Genomic DNA, 17,858 nt, shown 5'->3' on the forward strand with positions numbered 1-17,858 from the left:
GCTTCATTATGGGGAGATTATTATAGCTTTATTGATTAGCCTATAGGCCATATCAAAGCACAAGGTTCAAACGCATATCACCAATAAAATCTACAAACAATTTATAATAAGAATAGGGTAAAATACAATAGTTATAGGATAAGATACAATATAATTTAATACATAAGTATATTAAATAGAATAAAATAACATAAAATTATATTTTGGTGTCGCCCTTGCAATCTACTCCAATCAGTCCCACGTATGCAGATCTCAACCGAACCATTTTGCTTAAGTCCTGAGCTGTGTTAAATGTTATTTTTAGGTTCTGGCTGCACATAAGGTAAGTTGTTTTGATAGAGGGATCCCAATGGGTCCTTCGTTTGGTATATGAACCAAGGTACCTATCTCTTGCCTCCTTGTACAAGCAACAATCCAACAGGATGTGAGCCAGAGACGCTCATTGTAGGGGATAGAATGGAATCTCCCATATCTGACCCTTGTGTCAAGCTGCTCGAATCTCGCTCACGTAAATATCTCCCTAAGATGATTTGGCAGTTGTAATTTCAAATAGCTGTCTACTTGAAAAGTAGATTTGCATTTGCTCAGCCATTTCGCATTACCCACCTTACTAAGGATAGCTATATCATTTTATGCTTCTATATCCTTAATTATGGGAGATGCATTCCAAGTGTGGCCTTACCAAGGCATTATAAAGTGGTATTAACACTTCACGTGATCTTGATTCAAAGTATTCAAATGGTGTTTTTTTTTAAAAAAAAACCTCAATAAGATATGTCTGGTTCCAGAAAGAAGGACGTGCACAGTTGATGTATGTGACTGACCTTTGTGCTTAAGCAGTGGTTCTCAACCTTCCCAATGCCGCGACCCTTTAATACAGTTCCTCGTGTTGTGGTGACCCCCAACCATAAAATTGGTGTCTCGGTTCCTAAGACCATCGAAAATATGTGTTTTCCGATGGTCTTAGGCGACCCCTGTGAAAGGGTCGTTCGACCCCCCCCAAAGGGATCCCGACCCACAGGTTGAGAACCACTGTGCTTGAGGATTTTCAATCCTTCAAAACCCTTTTGTACTTTTCCCAAATGGGGCTCCTGGCAGGCATCTTTTGAGCTGTACTGATACAACAGGGGCAGTCTGGCAAAACGATTAAGCAGCCTTTCTGAGCAAGATTCCCAAGAAAAGAGCCAGCTCACCGAAGAACTGAAAAGACTCGTGCCATCTTTCCAATGGCCCTGATCTTATTCCGGATGATCTCTTTACGGGCAGTTGTACCTCCTTAGGAAAGAAGAATAAAAAATGATTATTATTTTTTAAAAAAAGGATGAGGTACAAATCATGCTTTATAGGCTCAGTTGATGCCAGTATGCAGCATCTACTTGATTCTAGGAAAGAGAAACCAGATTACAACTTTACAGCTAAAATTGCATTTAGTCGGTTACGGAAAAGACATGATCAGAATGGAAAAAGGATAGCGAGTGACGGACAAGGCGACATACAGGAAAAGTCCAACATGGGAGGAGAAATGACCACAAGAAGAAATATGCCAAGTGTTATTCAGAGCAGCAGGCCTCTCTTGCTTCCCACCAGCGGGTCGGACCACACAACACCAGGGAAGTAACATGAATGACTCAGCCACAGGGACACAGCTTGGCAAAATGCGAGGACACAACAACAAGACCGAGTGAAGGTGAAAAAGGATTCCGGGCTGTGCTTGCCGAAGGGAGACCGGTCATACAAGCGCTCTCTTCAGAGGCAGAAAAGGGACGGCTAGAACTTTTTTGCGGCCTTGTTCGAGCCCTCATTTAACGCAGCATGTTAGGCTTAAGCCCACTCCCTTTTACTACACAGACCAAACATGGATCAAAAAGAATGGAGACTTTGGGGGGGGGGGGGGGGGGAGGAGACGGGTTTCGACTACAAACTGAACGACAATTACATCTCCTCTGAACCAAGATCTTATTTTGCTTTGTTGGTTATGACCCAACTAGGCATTAAGAACAAGGACAAGCCAAACTGGAGTTCTGACATGCGCCAATAGACCCAGCCATGCATCAGGTGGCTGCATTCAAACGTCAAGAGAAATGTGACCCCACCACACACGGTTCAACGTTCCTTAAGGAACAAAACAGGGTTAAAAAGAAAAGAAGAAACAACAAAACAAACACACCACGTTAAAACTGGTAAAACTGAAGGAGGGAGGAGGGAAAGGGGGAAATGGCAAGACTGTCCAACTAGTCTGCTATTCAAAAAAATCCACTCCGAGGAAATCTCGTGGCACAGGCAGTGAGAATTAAGCTTTTAGCAAATTCTAGCTGGGTACCTTTCGGATAGCTTGAAATGTAGTTATCTTCAGAGAGAGGAGACACCAAGTATACAAGGAGATGGAGATAGAGATAGAAGAAACAAATTTAATTTCCACCGGAGGGAGCGAAGAACATTTTTTTTAAAAAATAACGCAATGGGAAAAGGAAGGCGTTTTCTTTTGCGCTTCTGCCAAGAGCTCATCTGGTTAAGTCTTCCTCTCTTTTAGTAAAAACCTCATTCACCAAACTCTGGATGGCAATCAACTTGGCTTCTGCTTTCCACACGTTATCAAGTTACAGTAGTACAAAATTGTGGAAACCTTTTGAGAAAAGTGTATTTCTCAGGTTTGATGGCTAATAACACTACTTTTTTTTTGAGTAGTGCCATAAAATTATATATCAGTAGAAAGATAATTTAATCAAGAATGAAATGTGACAAACCTTGTTCAATTATCTGTATTTTATGAAAAGTTATAGCCAAATAACCAAAAAGGAATCACAACTTGCTTAGGTTGATATCAGGTAGCTTTCCTTCATCTGATTGTAGCCAATGAGTGTTTAGAGAGCCAATCAGGTGCCATCTTGTTTTGGCAATCAGCCAATCAGATCACAGTAGGATTCAGTTATTGATGTCATGTATTGAAACTGAGTGGAGGACATTTGTCAGTGCATTTATGTGATCGATATCAATTTGGTTGGGGATTTTTGTGTTCTTTCATTTAGTGAGCTTATAAAAAATTAAAAGTAATGGTGCAAAGAGTTGACTGGTCACCCAGAAAGTGATGTAAAATAGTATTATTAAGTGAACAAGGCTACAAAAGAAATTAGAAGAAAAATTGCTGGAAACTTAACCAAAGGTGGCATTTCTAAGTTTTTGAAGAGGTACAAGGAGACTAGGTCACTATAAAAACAACACTGGTAAAGGCAGGAAAAGGTGCACAATAGCAAGTGATGATAGAAGAATTAAGAGACTGTGCCTACATGACAGAAGAAAATCATCTGGGTGTATACAAGATGAAATGGTGCAATGCAATGTGAACTTGAGTGCAAGGACCATTTGGCACAGACTAGGGGAATTTGGCCTAGAATCTAGAATTCCAAGGAAAAAAACCCCACTTTTATCTCTTAAACAAAGGTTGCAAAGACTAAACTGGGCTAAAACCCATGTTACCTGGACAGAGGATATATAATTTTATGGTACTACTTCAAAAAAAAAAAAGTGGTATTATTAGCCATCAAACTTCAAAAATACTGTACACTTCCCAAAAGGTTTCACAATTTTGGCCACTGCTGTAAGTATGACTAAGGGCCAAAAAAATGAGGTTGATTTTAGTCTTTGAAGAGTACGCAGAAATGGTAGATCAAAGCTCTCTCGTGATCAATAACTAAAAAAGCATTGCTCCCACAATCTTTTTCATCTGTTCACAGCATTCAAACTAGATGGCAGACGATGTTTATGTTCCCAATCAAATATTTTTGGGTTACAAGAGGCTATCAGGTGCTCCCAAATGTAAAGAAAGAGCCAAAACAAGTTCCCAGAACAACCCACAATATTGCCAGGCATGCAACTTAACACACATATTTTTGCAACCTAACGCACATTATTTCGCTTCAATTGTTTTAGGCGCGGATAGGATAGTCTTCGTTAACTGTAAATGTCGTGGCCCCATCCTGCCCAGGATACTTCTGGAGTCAAGTTGAGTTTTTCTTTTTTTAAAAAAAACAAAAGCACAGAAAAATTGGCTGTAGGTGATAAGCGCCCTTTTACCTTAAAGATGACATTGACTGGACCAGATGTTGATGACTATCTGATCGAGTCAATTTCATTCACAACTCCGTCAACTTCTCCTAGGAAGAGAATTGGGAGTAATACACGGGAAGAGCAGTGAGCAAGCTTTCGACCTTAATCAAGCTTCTTCTGTTTAAGTCTCCCTTTCCATTTTCACAATGTTGATACAAAGAGCAAGCTGAGAGATCAAAGATAAAGCCACGATAGTAGAGTGGTGGATGGGGAGGGGTTAGTACTGCTTTATGCCCAAAGAAATAACGGTCTGTAAACCAGGTGAAGATAGATATAGCAAGCTAAACTTAGGAATAGAAAAGATGGCAACAAAATGGTGGTAAGAAAAAGGCTGCGTATTTCAATATTAGAACCCCTCTCTCTCGGGATTTACGTGAAACCACCCAAGACCCTGAAAATGTTACAAAAGGGCCGTTACCGTCCAATATTTCTTCTCCGTCTGAAATCAGCTCATCATCGGAGCAAATGTTGAGAATGTTCACCAGCATCTCTGTTACTGCAGGAAGTAGAGAGAAAAAGTGATGAAGTGGCAATGTCAAACGGTTGGCTGGTTCTAAGTCCCAAAGTTCTTTGCTTGCCTACTAAAGTATAGAATTCTTGACTGGCCAAGTGTGATGAGACAGACAAGGAATTCGTCTCCGGTGCGTACGCTCTCAACGTACATACAACAATAGTGATAGATCATTATCACAGTCATTTTAAAAATGCCTTCATCATGAATCATAAGATACGACACTTAAGTGATAGTCATGGATACTAAAGAAGCAATCTACACAAATCATACTAGGATACTAAGTAAACAATATAAATAAAGTAGCTTTAAAATTAACAAAAGAACATCCCATCTGATCTGCTGGCCTAAATAGGATTGTACGTGTTGTGGCCCGCCAGCAGAGCTGGCAGCAGATTCAGACCGTGAGGAGGTTGGGGAGGAAGATGGGCCAGTCCTGGAGTCTGGGGAAGGCTCTGATGAGGGCTCTGTGTCGGAGGCAGAGTGGGGGCCAGAGCCATATGCCAGTTATCAGCTGCCTTCAGAGTCAGACATCAGTGAGGCAGACGAACAGATGGAGCCTGTTCCCAGTATGCTCATGCACAGAGTTGCCAAACGAAGAGAACAGCTAAAGAAAAGGGGTCGACTTGGGAGTAAGGCCACAGGTGGACAATGAATGGCCCCTCCCAGAGAAAATAAAAGAGGAGCGAAAAGGGAGTGGAGTTTGCAGGAGACAATTACTTCGCTTAATTGGTCGTGACTCTCCGAGACTCCTTGCCAAGTTTTGCAGATATCGGCCCGTCAGCTCTCCAAGCCAGATAAGGTCTGTGACTGTAAATCCTCCCTTGAAAGACTTTGCTGGATGTGAATGAGCAGAAATCACAGTAACTTCATAAAAGGGGGTTTGTCGGGACCAGGAGTTTGCTTCAGGCTCTTGGGAAGCCTAGGTCAGAACAGTATGCACAATCAGTCCACCCAAGGGGAGGTCAGTGGGACCCATACAAGAGAGGGGTCTTTGAGATGAAGCCCCCTCCCTTCTCCTCATGGAGCAGCCTTCTATTTGAGATCAGCAACAGCTCTGATATTTCAAAAAGCCATCCAAATGGAGTTATTCCATAAGGCCTTTCGGAGCAGATATTGTCTCCTGTGGATGTTAATGGCCAACTGAACTATGATTACATCGGTTTTAACTTTTTAAAAGTTATAGATTTATTGTGCTTTTATCTCATACTGTTTTTTTTTTTACATATTATTATGGTCACAAGCCACCAGGAATGTTTTGGTCACGGGGATACATAATTAAGTAACGAGGGTAGAAGACTGAAGCTGTGCTCTTTCTGAACAAATGAAATAACTGTTCAAAATTGAATTGCATTCACGGAAGCAAGCAATATAATCTGCTATTTCAGAGGCAGAAGCTATCTGCCCCAAGCTCTTGGATCATGATGTAATGACCATTTGGATGTAGCTCTGAGGAACAGCCCCAAGCTCTCCTCACTCAGCACTGTCCTAACTTTGATTAAGTTGCTGAGTGTTCTGATCCAACAAAACCCTCTGAAATTAACTCAAAGATTCCTTTATTAGGAGCGCTGGCAGTCCCGGCAAAAAAGTTTCTCTCTCACTGCAGGCTAACAAGTTCATCCATCCAGAAGGTGAATAGTTGTCTGCCACATCTATTCATTCCCACCCCCTACCTTTATCCCCTGAGCTAGGGTGGAGCTTCGCTAGCAGCGGTGGCTCTTCTGTCTCAAGGACCGGCCCATAGATTTCCACTGCTCTCCTCTGCCTTCTGCACATCCGTGTGTCAGGCACTGGACACAGCTGTTCCTCCTCTTCCTCAGACCTGGCAGCTGTTGACTCTCCACCTGAGGACTGACGGACAGCCCAGGCTCCACCTTTCTCTCTCTCTCTCTGCCAGCTCCCTTCCCTCTTTCCGCTCGAAGCTCTCAGGTAGCCTTGATGCTGACCCTGATTCCCACATCTCCTCCTCATCTGATTGGCTGCTGGATTGGCTGACAGGCCACAACAATGAGCAGCTGGTTGCAATCAGGGATATTAGTTATTTTTAAGTTGGACTGACACGCTACAGAATTTGATTTTCCTTTCATCTTATCTATCAAAAGATGCAATTGCACAACTCCAGTATAGTGCTTGGCAGCACTCCTTGAACATAAGATGCTGCAGGATCTGTGTTAGGTGATGTTATTCTTGAAGTATGGTCTTCCTTGTGTTTCTCACGGGTTGTGGGCTTTTGAACTACATGTGGCTTTGTGTTGAACCGGCAGTTAAAGAAATTCTGTAAGTTTTAGAACTGTGGAGAGTTTTAAGAATATTGAAAGTGGCAGCCAAATATAGAGCCTTTAAAGACTAAGGCTTTGCAATGGTTATTGCCTTTTCAAATCTCATAATCCCCAGGGAAGTGCATTCTCTCTCTCTCACACACACAGACAGATGAGGGACTAAGGATAGGATGTAGTAATACTATCAATATCTGTTAGGACTACAATACAACTTTTAGGAATCAGAGTCAAGTCTATGGAATGAAGACTAAATTAGCTCCAGAAGAAAGGGTATTTTGGGGAAAAACCAGCAAGAAAAGGGTAATTTAAACAAATAAGCTTTGATGATTGAAGAACGGAGGCCCCTAACGGTTGTGCCTACTTTCTCAGGACAGAGATATTTAATCACAACTGCCATCATCCATTTCCCAGTACTAACAGAAAAATGCTGATTTTGTTCAATAGTGTTTTTCAATCTGTTACAAATTTAGTCTAAATTTCCCACTACAGTAATACTAGCCAGTAGCCTGGTTATTTTTCTTAAAGGTTAACAGTTGCTCTAAAAACAAGATTTTGCAGAGTTTCATCAAAATAGAGTGCCTTAGTAAACCGAAGGCTCAGGGTCTACATCTAGCCCAGGCTAACAAATCCTATTGTTCCAGAGGACTTTTTCCTTCACTTTTTGGTTAACCCTTTGACTACTGGCAAGTGTTCATCCCTTACCCTTTTCTCCTACAAAAGGCAGAGACCATGTGAAAACGTCCATGAAATTCGGAAGCCAGTATGGGTGCGGAGAGCAGTTGAACTGTCTGATATTCATGACATTGTTTTCGTATTTTAAAACAGCAGCTGGAAGGAAAAGAAAACGGGATGAGTGCTGATTTGTACCTCCCAAGGTTTACAAGGGCTCCGAAAATACAGTTCTGTTGTTAGGTAAGACATCTATTAAACAAAAGAAAACATCTCACCTCAGACAAAAACATTTTAAAAAAAAACTTTGCTAGAGGCCAACTGCTAAAAACTAAAAAGAAGAAGAGTAAGAAGAGTAATGTCCAAACATATGCTATATTGCCAAAAGTATTCGCTCACCTGCCTTTACTCGCATATGAACTTACTGTAAGTGACATCCCATTCCTAATCCATAGGGTTCAATATGATGTCGGTCCACCCTTTGCAGCTATAACAACTTCATCTCTTCTGGGAAGGCTGTCCACAAGGTTCAGGAGTGTGTTGATGGGAATTTTTGACCATTCTTCCAGAAACGCATTTGTGAGGTCACACACTGAGGTTGGACGAGTTTGCGTGGCCTACCACTTCATGGCTGAGTTGCTGTCGTTCCCAAACACTTCCACGTTCTTATAATACAGCTGACAGTTGACTGTGGAATATTTAGGAGTGAGGAAATTTCACAACTGGATTTGTTGCACAGGTGGCATCCTATCACAGTTCCATGCTGGAATTCATTGAGCTCCTGAGAGCGACTGATTCTTTCACAAATGTTTGCACAAACAGTCTGCATGCCTAGGTACTTGGTTTTATACACCTGTGGCCATGGGAGTGATTGGAACACCTGATTCTGATTATTTGGATGGGTGAGCGAATACTTTTGGCAATATAGTGTATTTTAGTGCTCTCTGTTACGAACACTGGCCTTACGTGCTCTCTTCTTCTAATCCACAGGTGTCCAACTCGTTGCTGTCACGTGGCGATTCGTGATGTTTTCCCCATTCGTGGAGCTGGGGTGGGCATGGCCTGCGCATGACGCATCCGACCTGCGGGCTGCTAGTTGGACACCCCACTTCTAACCTAACTTCAAGGAAACATTAGCTTCATTTTTCAGTGGCCGAGGTTAAACGTAACCTTCGACTTACAACAGTTCGTTTAGTGACAGTTTGAAGTTGCAACGGCGGTGAAAATGTGACTTATGACCCTGCTGACTCATCCCCATGTCATCATCTCGGTTTACAGCCTTACAGCAGCTGGTCAGCTATTAAATCGTCAATATCCTGACAGTGTTTTTCACGCTTGTGACCATTAGTAGCACCCCCATGGTCATGTGATCAAAATTCAGACGCTTGGCAACCGACTCATATTTACAACGGTTGCAGTGCCCTGGGGTCGCGCGATCCTCTTTAGCGACCTTCTGACAAGCAAAGTCAATGGAGCAAGCCAGATTCACTTAACAACTGGATTACTAACTTAACAAACTGCAGAGATTCACCTATCAATTGTGGCAGGAAAGGTCATAAAAAGGACCGAAGTTCGATTAGTACACATTTCATTTAGCAACATAAATGTTGGGTTCAATTGTGGTCGTAAGTCAAGGACTACCTGGACTGTTATATCTGAAGTAGAAATAACAGAGGTAGCATGAACGATGGTTTGTCCTAACAAGCCAGTTTCCAATCATAGTTTTACAAGACTTGGATGTTCAGATAAACTGAATGTATTACCAACTATAATAAGAATGACCATAAGGAAGGCTGAGCGCCAAAGAATGGAGGCCTTTGAACGCTGGTGCTGGAGAAGACTCCTGCGAGTCCCTTGGACTGCAAGGTGATCCAACCGGTCAGTCCTAGAGGAGATCAACCCTGACTGCTCTTTAGAAGGCCAGATCCTGAAAAGGAAACTCAAATCCTTTGGTCACCTAAAAAGAGAAGGAAGGACTCCCTGGAGAAGAGCCCAATGCTGGGAATGATTGAGGGCAAAAGAAGAAGAGAATGATGACAGAGAATAAGGTGGCTGGATGGAGTCGCTGAATCAGTCAGCGTGAGCTTAAATGGACTCCAGAGGATGGTAGAGGACAGGAAGGCCTGGAGGAATGTTGTCCATGGGGTTGTGATGGGTCGGACACGATTTCGCAACTAACAACAAAAAAATTGCCAACTAATTCCTAGTTCAGACACAATAAGACACAACTAGTTGAATAGCAAAAGAACCGATTTCTATCGCTTTATGGCCCATTAGAGGATAGGAGTGCAGAAATATCAAAACCATTAACCCCAAATTTAAAACTGCATTTCGATAAGGCACACACTTCCACAGGAAGAGCATCAAACTGATTCTGATATTCAGTTAATATTTCTTAATCAGATTTGCTTTCCACCTGTTCCAAAGAATTGAGAGGATCTTTTTTTTTGAACTGTCCTCACATCAACCTTGTGAAATGAGACTACTTGTATAATGTCGGCCGAGTGTGAACAAACAACTCCCTCTTCCAGCCTAAAAACTTCCCATGGTTACATAAGTTCTGCATATGGCCACGAGAACCCCAAACCAAAACATCAAATTTGGTTCATTCAGCATGACAGGAAAGTCAAACCGGGCCAGCATAATGTCACAAGTTCACAAATATTGTGGACCAAGCTCAGGATCTGAGAAGATGCTGTCTAGTTGGAGCAAACAGCAGCCGAGTGAAAACTGAAACTATTTAGGACCAGGGGTCTCCACAAGTCTTTAACACTTGTGGACTTGAACTCCCAGAGTTCCTCAGCCAGCTTCACTTTGCTGGCTAAGGAATTCTGGGAGTTGAAGTCCACAAGTTTTAACGGTGCCAAAGGTTGGAGACCCTTGATTTAGGAGGAACATTTCTTTCCGATTCCAAATGACAAGAGAAAAAGGCAGCTTCTTCATAACTACAGATGGTCCTCGACTCGCAACCACCATTGAGCCCAACATTTCTGCTGCTAAGCAAGACATTTGTTAAATGAGTTCTCCCCATTTTTATGACATTTCTTGGCATGGTTGCTAAATGAAGCACTGCAGTTGTAAAGTTAGTAACATGATTGTTAAGTGAATCTGGCTTCCCCACTGACTTTGCTTTTCAGAAGGTCGCAGAAGGGGATCGCATGACCCATTGCAACCGTCATAGATATGAGTCAGTGGCCAAGCGGCTGAATTTTGACCACGGGGCCACGGGGGGTGCTGCTAAGTGTGAAAAACTGTCATGCCACTTTTTTCCAGAGCCATTGTAACTTGGAACAGTCACTAAATGAAGTGTTGTAAGTCAGGGGTGTCCAAACTTGGCAACTTTAAGACTTGTGGACTTCAACTCCCAGAATTCCCTAGCCAGCTCTGCTGGCTGGGGAATTCTGGGAGTTGATGTCCACAAGTCTTAAAGTTGCCAAGTTTGGACACCCCTGTTGTAAGTGAAGGACTTTCATTATTCTATTCTCCTCTTTCATGATAGTCTTCCGGCTGGAGAGAATTCCAACAATGGGAAAAGGGAAAGAAGAAACAAACCAAATGAGTGGTCCCTTTTATACTTTCCTAATATAGAATGAAAGGTAGCTCGGTGGCTAAGATGCTGAGTGTGTCAATCAGAAAGTTTGCCGGTTCGAATCCCTAGCGCCGCCTAACGGAGTGAGCTCCCGTTACTTGTCCCAACCTAGCTTCTGCCAACTTAGCAGTGCGAAACCATGTAAAAATGCAAGTAGAAAAATCGGAACCACCTTTGGTGGGAAGGTAACAGCTTTCTGTGAGCCTTTGGCGATCAGTCATGCTGGCCACATGACCACGGAGATGTCTTCGGATAGCGCTGGCTCTTTGGCTTTGAAACGGAGATGAGCCAGAAACAGCTAGCACGTTTCCTAGACTGGCATGTTTCCTAGAGCCAGAAATGATTAGAACGCGTGTGCGGGGGAACCTTTACCGTTTTTAATATAGAATGAACACATGTTCACAACATTCCCAGCCAAACAAAAAAACAAGCAAAGATAGTGTACCTTTTAAAGAAATCTACAATAATCCAATTTAGGCACCCGTGGCATACATTCAACAGCTTACCCTTGTTATTATAGACGTCTAGGTAATTTGGTGCGGAAAAGATGGTGATGAGCGATGGGAAACCTGTGGTTTGGCTCTTTCTGTACATTCGGTACCTGGGAAAAGAGGGAAAGGCTGAGCAGGCTGCTGTTATAAAAAACCTTCACCAAGGAAGTCTTTAATCCATAACCTGTTATGAACCTACCCGGCATCCTGGGCTTCGTGTGCTCGAATCACGGATAACAAATTATTGTTTTGCAAAAATTCACAAATTGCAGGGTAACTGAAAGATAAAAAGTTTTAGAGACGTGTTAGTGTGTGCCGAAGCAACCAATGATCTTTTCATGAGAAGCTACCTGTGAATTGACACCTGTGGGCTTTATCACACAGCACTTCAGACCAAAATGTTCCTGGGTGAAAGGTCAAACACATTCTGGGGAAGTTAAGAAGGGGGGAGGGGGGAAAGGCCACCGCAAAAGAAACACACAAGCCAAGCACTTCACCTGAAGCATTATTCTCAAATTCTAGATATAAGAGTAGGTCTGTTTGTGAATGATAACTTATAAGAAGGTAAGCAACCAGTTCTTCGCTATTTTCTCTGATTTACATATGGATTATTAACTTTATCCAGAAGCAAAGAATTTAGAATGTGTGGAGAACAACAGAGTTGTGCCAAATGCTGCATTCTAGTTGATTATAATATAATGACTGACAAGCATTGATGGTTATGACCAGGCTGCCATTCCTCAAACATCCAGAAAAGGGACATTCCTCACAAAAATACTGAATGATACTAAAGCAGGGGTGTCCAAACTTGGGAACTTTAAGACTTGTGGACTTCAATTCCCAGAATTCCCCAGCCAGCTGGGAGTTGAAGTCCACAAGTCTTAAAGTTCTCAAGTTTGGACACCCCTGCACTAAAGGCTGACTGGATAGGCCAGGGGTTGGCAACCCGCGGCTCTGGAGCCGCCTGTGGCTCTTTCATCCCTCTGGTGCGGCTCCCTGTCGCCAGTCAGTTCCACAATGGATAGGGCTTTCGTTTAGGACAGGTAGAGGAAAAAAGATGCCTTTTTCTAGGAGGAGACTCTATGGTGGGGAAACCAAACTTCTGGCCGGCTCCAGAACTGAATGGGGGGCTTCCGGCTAAGGACACTTGTGGCTCTTTGAGTGTTTAAGGTTGCCAACCCCTATGGTCCTCGATTGTGGCTGAGTTCTGAAACCCCATTGAGCCCTGCAGCCTCGTGCCGTTCCCTTTTCAGTTTAGAAACGTCGTTTGAACACTGCCTCACCTGTAGAAATAGGAGCAACCTCGAACAGTGTTGTGAGTGAAGTGTTCCAAGGTCTTCTCGTTGCCATAATCTTCTGATGGATCAGACCACAGTAGGTCACACATTGGACCAAAGGCTGGAGGCTCCTTAAACCTGTCTAACTGAAAGACAAATACGGACCCCCCCCAAAAAAAGGACAATTGTGAACGCAAATATCTATAAGACAATAAGAACATATTATTAAGACATGCAGGTCAGGTGCAGAAAAAGTATCTATAAAATAGCACAGTCCATTATGAGAGTTCTCCAACCTTTCTGGGTTTGTGGATCAGGATGGCGCACACACTTGCCTGTTGCCCGTGCAAGGGGGAGGGATGCATGCGCATACTCGCCCTAGGCTTTGGGCAGCCTGCTTTTAAAATAGCTCATAGTCCAGTAGTAGACTCTGGCTCAAGGGTTGGGGACCCCTGCATTCTGAGACGTTTTGGGGGGAAAATATCTGTTATCAATATTGATTTCTATGGGAGGAATATCTACCCCGCGAAAAAAAGTAGGCTTAAGCAACGGAAAGCCACTTCAAATAAAATCAAGAGAACAACTGTTCCGTTTCTCTGAAAGGGTTACAAATCAATTTCTTTTCAAAATGCTCACTTCAGTATTGAGGGAGAAGCCAACTCCCTAACCCGTAGCTAACATTATGGCCAGTTTGGAGAACTTCCAAATCCCACCCCTGGCTGGCCTCTCCCACCCCTGGTTGGCCTCTCCCACCACGCCCCTCCCCTCCCACCATGCCCCTCCCCTCCCGGGAGTCTCCACATGGCCTGTTTTGGATGCGAGGAAAGTGCAGGGCCTGCGCAAAGGCTCAGGGAGGGGGGGAAAGCCTCTGGAGCTTGGGGAAGGTGAAAACGCCCCCTCCCCCTGCCATGGTGCAGGAGGCCGACTAGGCCATGCCCACCTAGCAACCGGGCAGAGAACTCATTGCTGAATTTTTTTGAAGCCCATCCCTGCACGGATTACTTGCTGAATTGCTATATAATCTTGCATACAAGTTTTAGGGAACTTCAAAAGAAATGTTTTGAATTTCTGGACTGGTAATTTTGAGTAAAACCCAGTCACAGGTTGTAAAATACCCATTTAATTTTTTGGGGGGGAGGGGGTGGCGGAAGGAGAGAAGAAAGACCACTTACTCTCCTAATGTCGTCTAGACATGTGATTTCAGGAGAGAGCCCTCCGTGCACACACAGAAACTGTTGATTCAAGAGGGCCGCGAGAGGAAGACAGTCAAATGTATCCATGCACGCATCATATACCCGCTCTGAGTACTTGATTCGACCTGCAGCAAGAAAGAAGTGGGTGGGGGGGGGGGAATTGCAGCTGTTATATAAAGGCTGCAGGTTTGCAAAGTTTTGGCACAGGCAACAGCTGATCTACAGACCAAAAGGCTTCTAAGGGGCTACAGCTGGAAACAGGACTGAATCAGAGGAGGAGGTGGTGTGGGAGTCAGGATAAACATCAAAGCAACCTGACAGCTCCAAGAGGGAAGAGGGAATGGAGCTGGCAGAGAAAGAGAGTCAACAGCCCCCAGGTCTTGAGGTGGCTGATGAGGAAGAGGAGGAACAGCTGGGCCCAGTGCCTGAAAAGCAGATGCGCAGAAGGCAGAGGAGAGGAGAGCAGTGGAAATCTATGGGGCGGTCCTTGGGACAGAAGAGCCATTGCTGCTAGCAAAGCCCCACCCTAGCTCTGGGGATAAAAGGCAGGGGGCGAGAATGAATAGATGTGGCAGACAACTATTTATCTCCCTGTCGGACGGACTTGTTAGTCTGCGGTGAGAGAGAAACTTTTTTGCTGAGCTGCTGGCACTCCTAATTAAAGGAATTTCTGAGTTCATTTCAGAGCTTTTGTCGTGTTTGGGGGGCTGGGTCAGAACAAGAACAGTGATTGTCTACTCTTTCCTTTCTCTCAGGAACCGGCTTTCACACTTACGACACTTGGGAGATTTTTAACCTCAGCTTGTCTAACAATAAATCCTAGAAATCTCTCACAGACCCGTTGCATGTTTCAGAAGATTCTCAGTCATTTTTTAAAAAGAAGTACAAACAGATCATGGTGGTGGGCAAGCAAGATGAGATATACCACTTCATCCTGAGTGATGTAGAGCAGGGGTGTCAAACTCAAGGCCCGGGGTACTTAGATCTGGCCTAGGGGGTCGCCCTGGAAACAGTGAAGGACCCTCCAGAGCTCCGTTTTCACTGGCAGAGGGTTGCAGGAAGCTATCACAGCTTGGGAGCCCATTTTCACTGGGAGAACACCAGTGGTGGGATATGACCGGTACACCCCGGTACGAGTGTACTGGTGACTGCTGGGAGCACCAGGTACCGTTCCAGTATGGTGCCCCGGATGGCCCACCTGCCCTCCTTATCTGTATTTGAGCCTCCGCTTCCGTGCACGAAGCGTATAACGCCTGCGCGACGCTCTGCCGAGCAGCTGGAGTGTCGCAGGCGGTAAGTATGCATGCATTTAGTCTGCGCATGCTGCACACGTGCATGTGCTGGACGCCCAGCCCTGTTGCACCAGGATCCGGAACCCACCACTGGAGAACACTTGGGCCACTACAGGTGCCCCTGAAACGAGTGAAGTAGTTGAGCTTGCCATGCCCCGCCCCTGGCCCCTCTGAGGATAAACACAATCCTAATGCAGCTGCCAAAGAAATCGAGTTTGACACCCCTGATGTAGAGGAACGAACTCCAGAGTTCCTTGCAGTGGCACTTGCAGTGGAGGAAATTGGAGCCATAAAATGAACATTTTCATTTTCAGCCCATGCTGATTTCCTCACTGAGGAGTGACTGATAATCCTCTATGGAAGAGTCTGAATGCCACTGGTCCCAGCTTTTCCATTTAAAACCATTCATTTGTTCATTTAGGATGAGGCCTGTGGAGGCAGATTTATAAATTTCCCTTCCATTGGATGTTGAAGCACCATTTGCACATCCATTCTGGGTAGTGCTTAGGTGCTGGTTAGTCTGGAAACCAAGAGACTCTGAGTTCTAGCTCTGCCTTAAGCATCAAAGCCAGCTGGGGGACTTTGGGCCAGTCACTCTCTCTTAGCCCAACCCCACCTCACAGAGCTGTCCTTTGGGGAAAAGAGGAGGAGGAAGGAGTATTAGCTGTGTTTGCCGTCTTGAGTTACCTTATTTTTCAGAATATAAGACGCACCTTCCCCCCCTAAAAGAGGGTGAAATTTGGGTGCGTCTTATACACTGAATGTAGCCCCACGCACCCACCGTCCCCCACCCTTTGGCCTCTGCCTCCCAGCAATTTAACTCCTTGCAGCAAACAGAGAAAATGGGGCTTGTGGAGGCTGTAATAGACTATAGCAATCCCTACAGCCTGAAACAGCTGATGATCAGGAGGCGCACTTAAACTGAAAGTGAAACTTGCTGTTTGCTCCACCAGAAAATTCCTGGGAGGCAGAGATTTTTTTTCTTGTGCTAATCAGGCTGTTTGCTGTTTGTTGCAAGAAGGTAATTATAAATACCTATAGAATGTTCAAATTATTAGACTTATCTTTAAAAGACTGCTTTATTGTTCTAGACAGCTTAACAAAATGAAGAATCTTTTTAAAATAAACGCTTGATCTGAAGAGGCCCACTGCTATTGTATCTTCCTTTAAATAGCAAAGAATAAGTATACTTCCAGAAAGCCACATCAATTTTAACAGCACCTGTACAAGTATAGTCTGAAATGTAACACTACAAACAGTGTATATTGTCTGTACTGTTTGCTGTTTGTCGCAAGGAGGCAAATTGCTGAGGCAGAAGCAGATTTCCCCCCCCCCTTGTTTTCCTCCCAAAAGCTAGGTGTGTCTTATACTTCGGAGTGTCTTATACTCCAAAAAATACGGTATATTCTAAAATGGCAGGATAAAAATCTAATAATGATAATTGCTTTACCTTTTCAGAACCGTCAAAGTACAGTGTGAATATTTTCTAAATTCAAAATGAAATTTTGCCAAACCAAAGCCACATATTAAAGTTTTACTGAAAGGAACATGGGTCCTGTCGTTGCCAAGTTGCGAGAACCAGGAAAGCAAAATGAATTTATCACCAAGAACCTGGTTAATCCGTATGCCGTATAATTACTGGCAGGACTGATAGGTTTGTTCTCGCAGTCAAAAAATAATGAAGAGTATCTATCCAGGTACCCATAATCTTGCATCTTCTTCTACCTCCATGTCACTGTCTTAAAAATTGCATTGGTCTTTTCAATAGCAAGTAAAAGGAGGACAAAAATGATTCACCGTCTTCATTTCCAGAATGTGAATGGATTTCGTGCACATTATTCATTTAGTTTATCTATTTATATCCTGACTTTATTATTTTTTAAAAATAACTCAAGACGGCCAGCACACCCGATACACCTTCCTCCTCCTATTTTCCCCACAACAGCAACAACCCAGTGAGGTGGGGTTGAGCTGAGAGTGACTGGCTCAATGTCACCTAGCTGGCTTTGATGGCTGAAGTGGAACTGGAACTCTTCCGCTTTCTAGCCTGGTGCCTTAACTACTAGACCGCATGGGGCCTGCATTTTATTTATTTCTAGTGGGATATGTGTGAATTCAGGGAAAGTGGAAAACAAGCAGGCAACCATTAGGGTCTTATAAGCCAGGGTAAGATTGACAGTAACTAATGATTAGCATTTCAGCAGTCTCCTTCCTTTCCTTCTTATAGGGGTTTATGGGATCATCATCATTGTTTAACGACCCCATAATCCCTTGCGGGTTGGAGTCTGGGCAACTGAATGGAAGTAAGTATTTACTGGCCGGATGCCCTTCTTGTCGCCAATGAGGAGCTTTGTTCAGCAGATAAATTCTCATGAGCCATGGTAGTGCAGTGGTTAGAGTGCAGTACTGCAGGCTACTTTTGCTGCCTGCAATTTGGCAGTTCAAATCTCACC

General features: G+C 43.8%; 1 protein-coding gene across 3 annotated transcripts in view; it reads right to left on the reverse strand.

The window, feature by feature from the left end:
* Positions 1-17,858, reverse strand: part of PPP3CC (protein phosphatase 3 catalytic subunit gamma) — an 82,531-nt gene that overhangs the window by 9,307 nt on the left and 55,366 nt on the right. For all 3 annotated transcript variants that reach the window (XM_081960786.1, XM_081960788.1, XM_081960787.1), the window contains exons 5-11: positions 14,093-14,238; positions 12,927-13,066; positions 11,843-11,920; positions 11,659-11,753; positions 7,597-7,722; positions 4,523-4,600; positions 1,194-1,275 (exon numbers count right to left, since the gene is read on the reverse strand). In XM_081960786.1, coding sequence (XP_081816912.1) covers positions 1,194-1,275; positions 4,523-4,600; positions 7,597-7,722; positions 11,659-11,753; positions 11,843-11,920; positions 12,927-13,066; positions 14,093-14,238 — 745 coding nt within the window. The remainder of the gene's footprint in view (positions 1-1,193; positions 1,276-4,522; positions 4,601-7,596; positions 7,723-11,658; positions 11,754-11,842; positions 11,921-12,926; positions 13,067-14,092; positions 14,239-17,858) is intronic.

Source organism: Natrix helvetica (genome assembly GCF_964273705.1).
Source record: "Natrix helvetica genome assembly, chromosome: 8".
Classification (NCBI taxonomy): Eukaryota; Metazoa; Chordata; class Lepidosauria; order Squamata; family Natricidae; genus Natrix; species Natrix helvetica.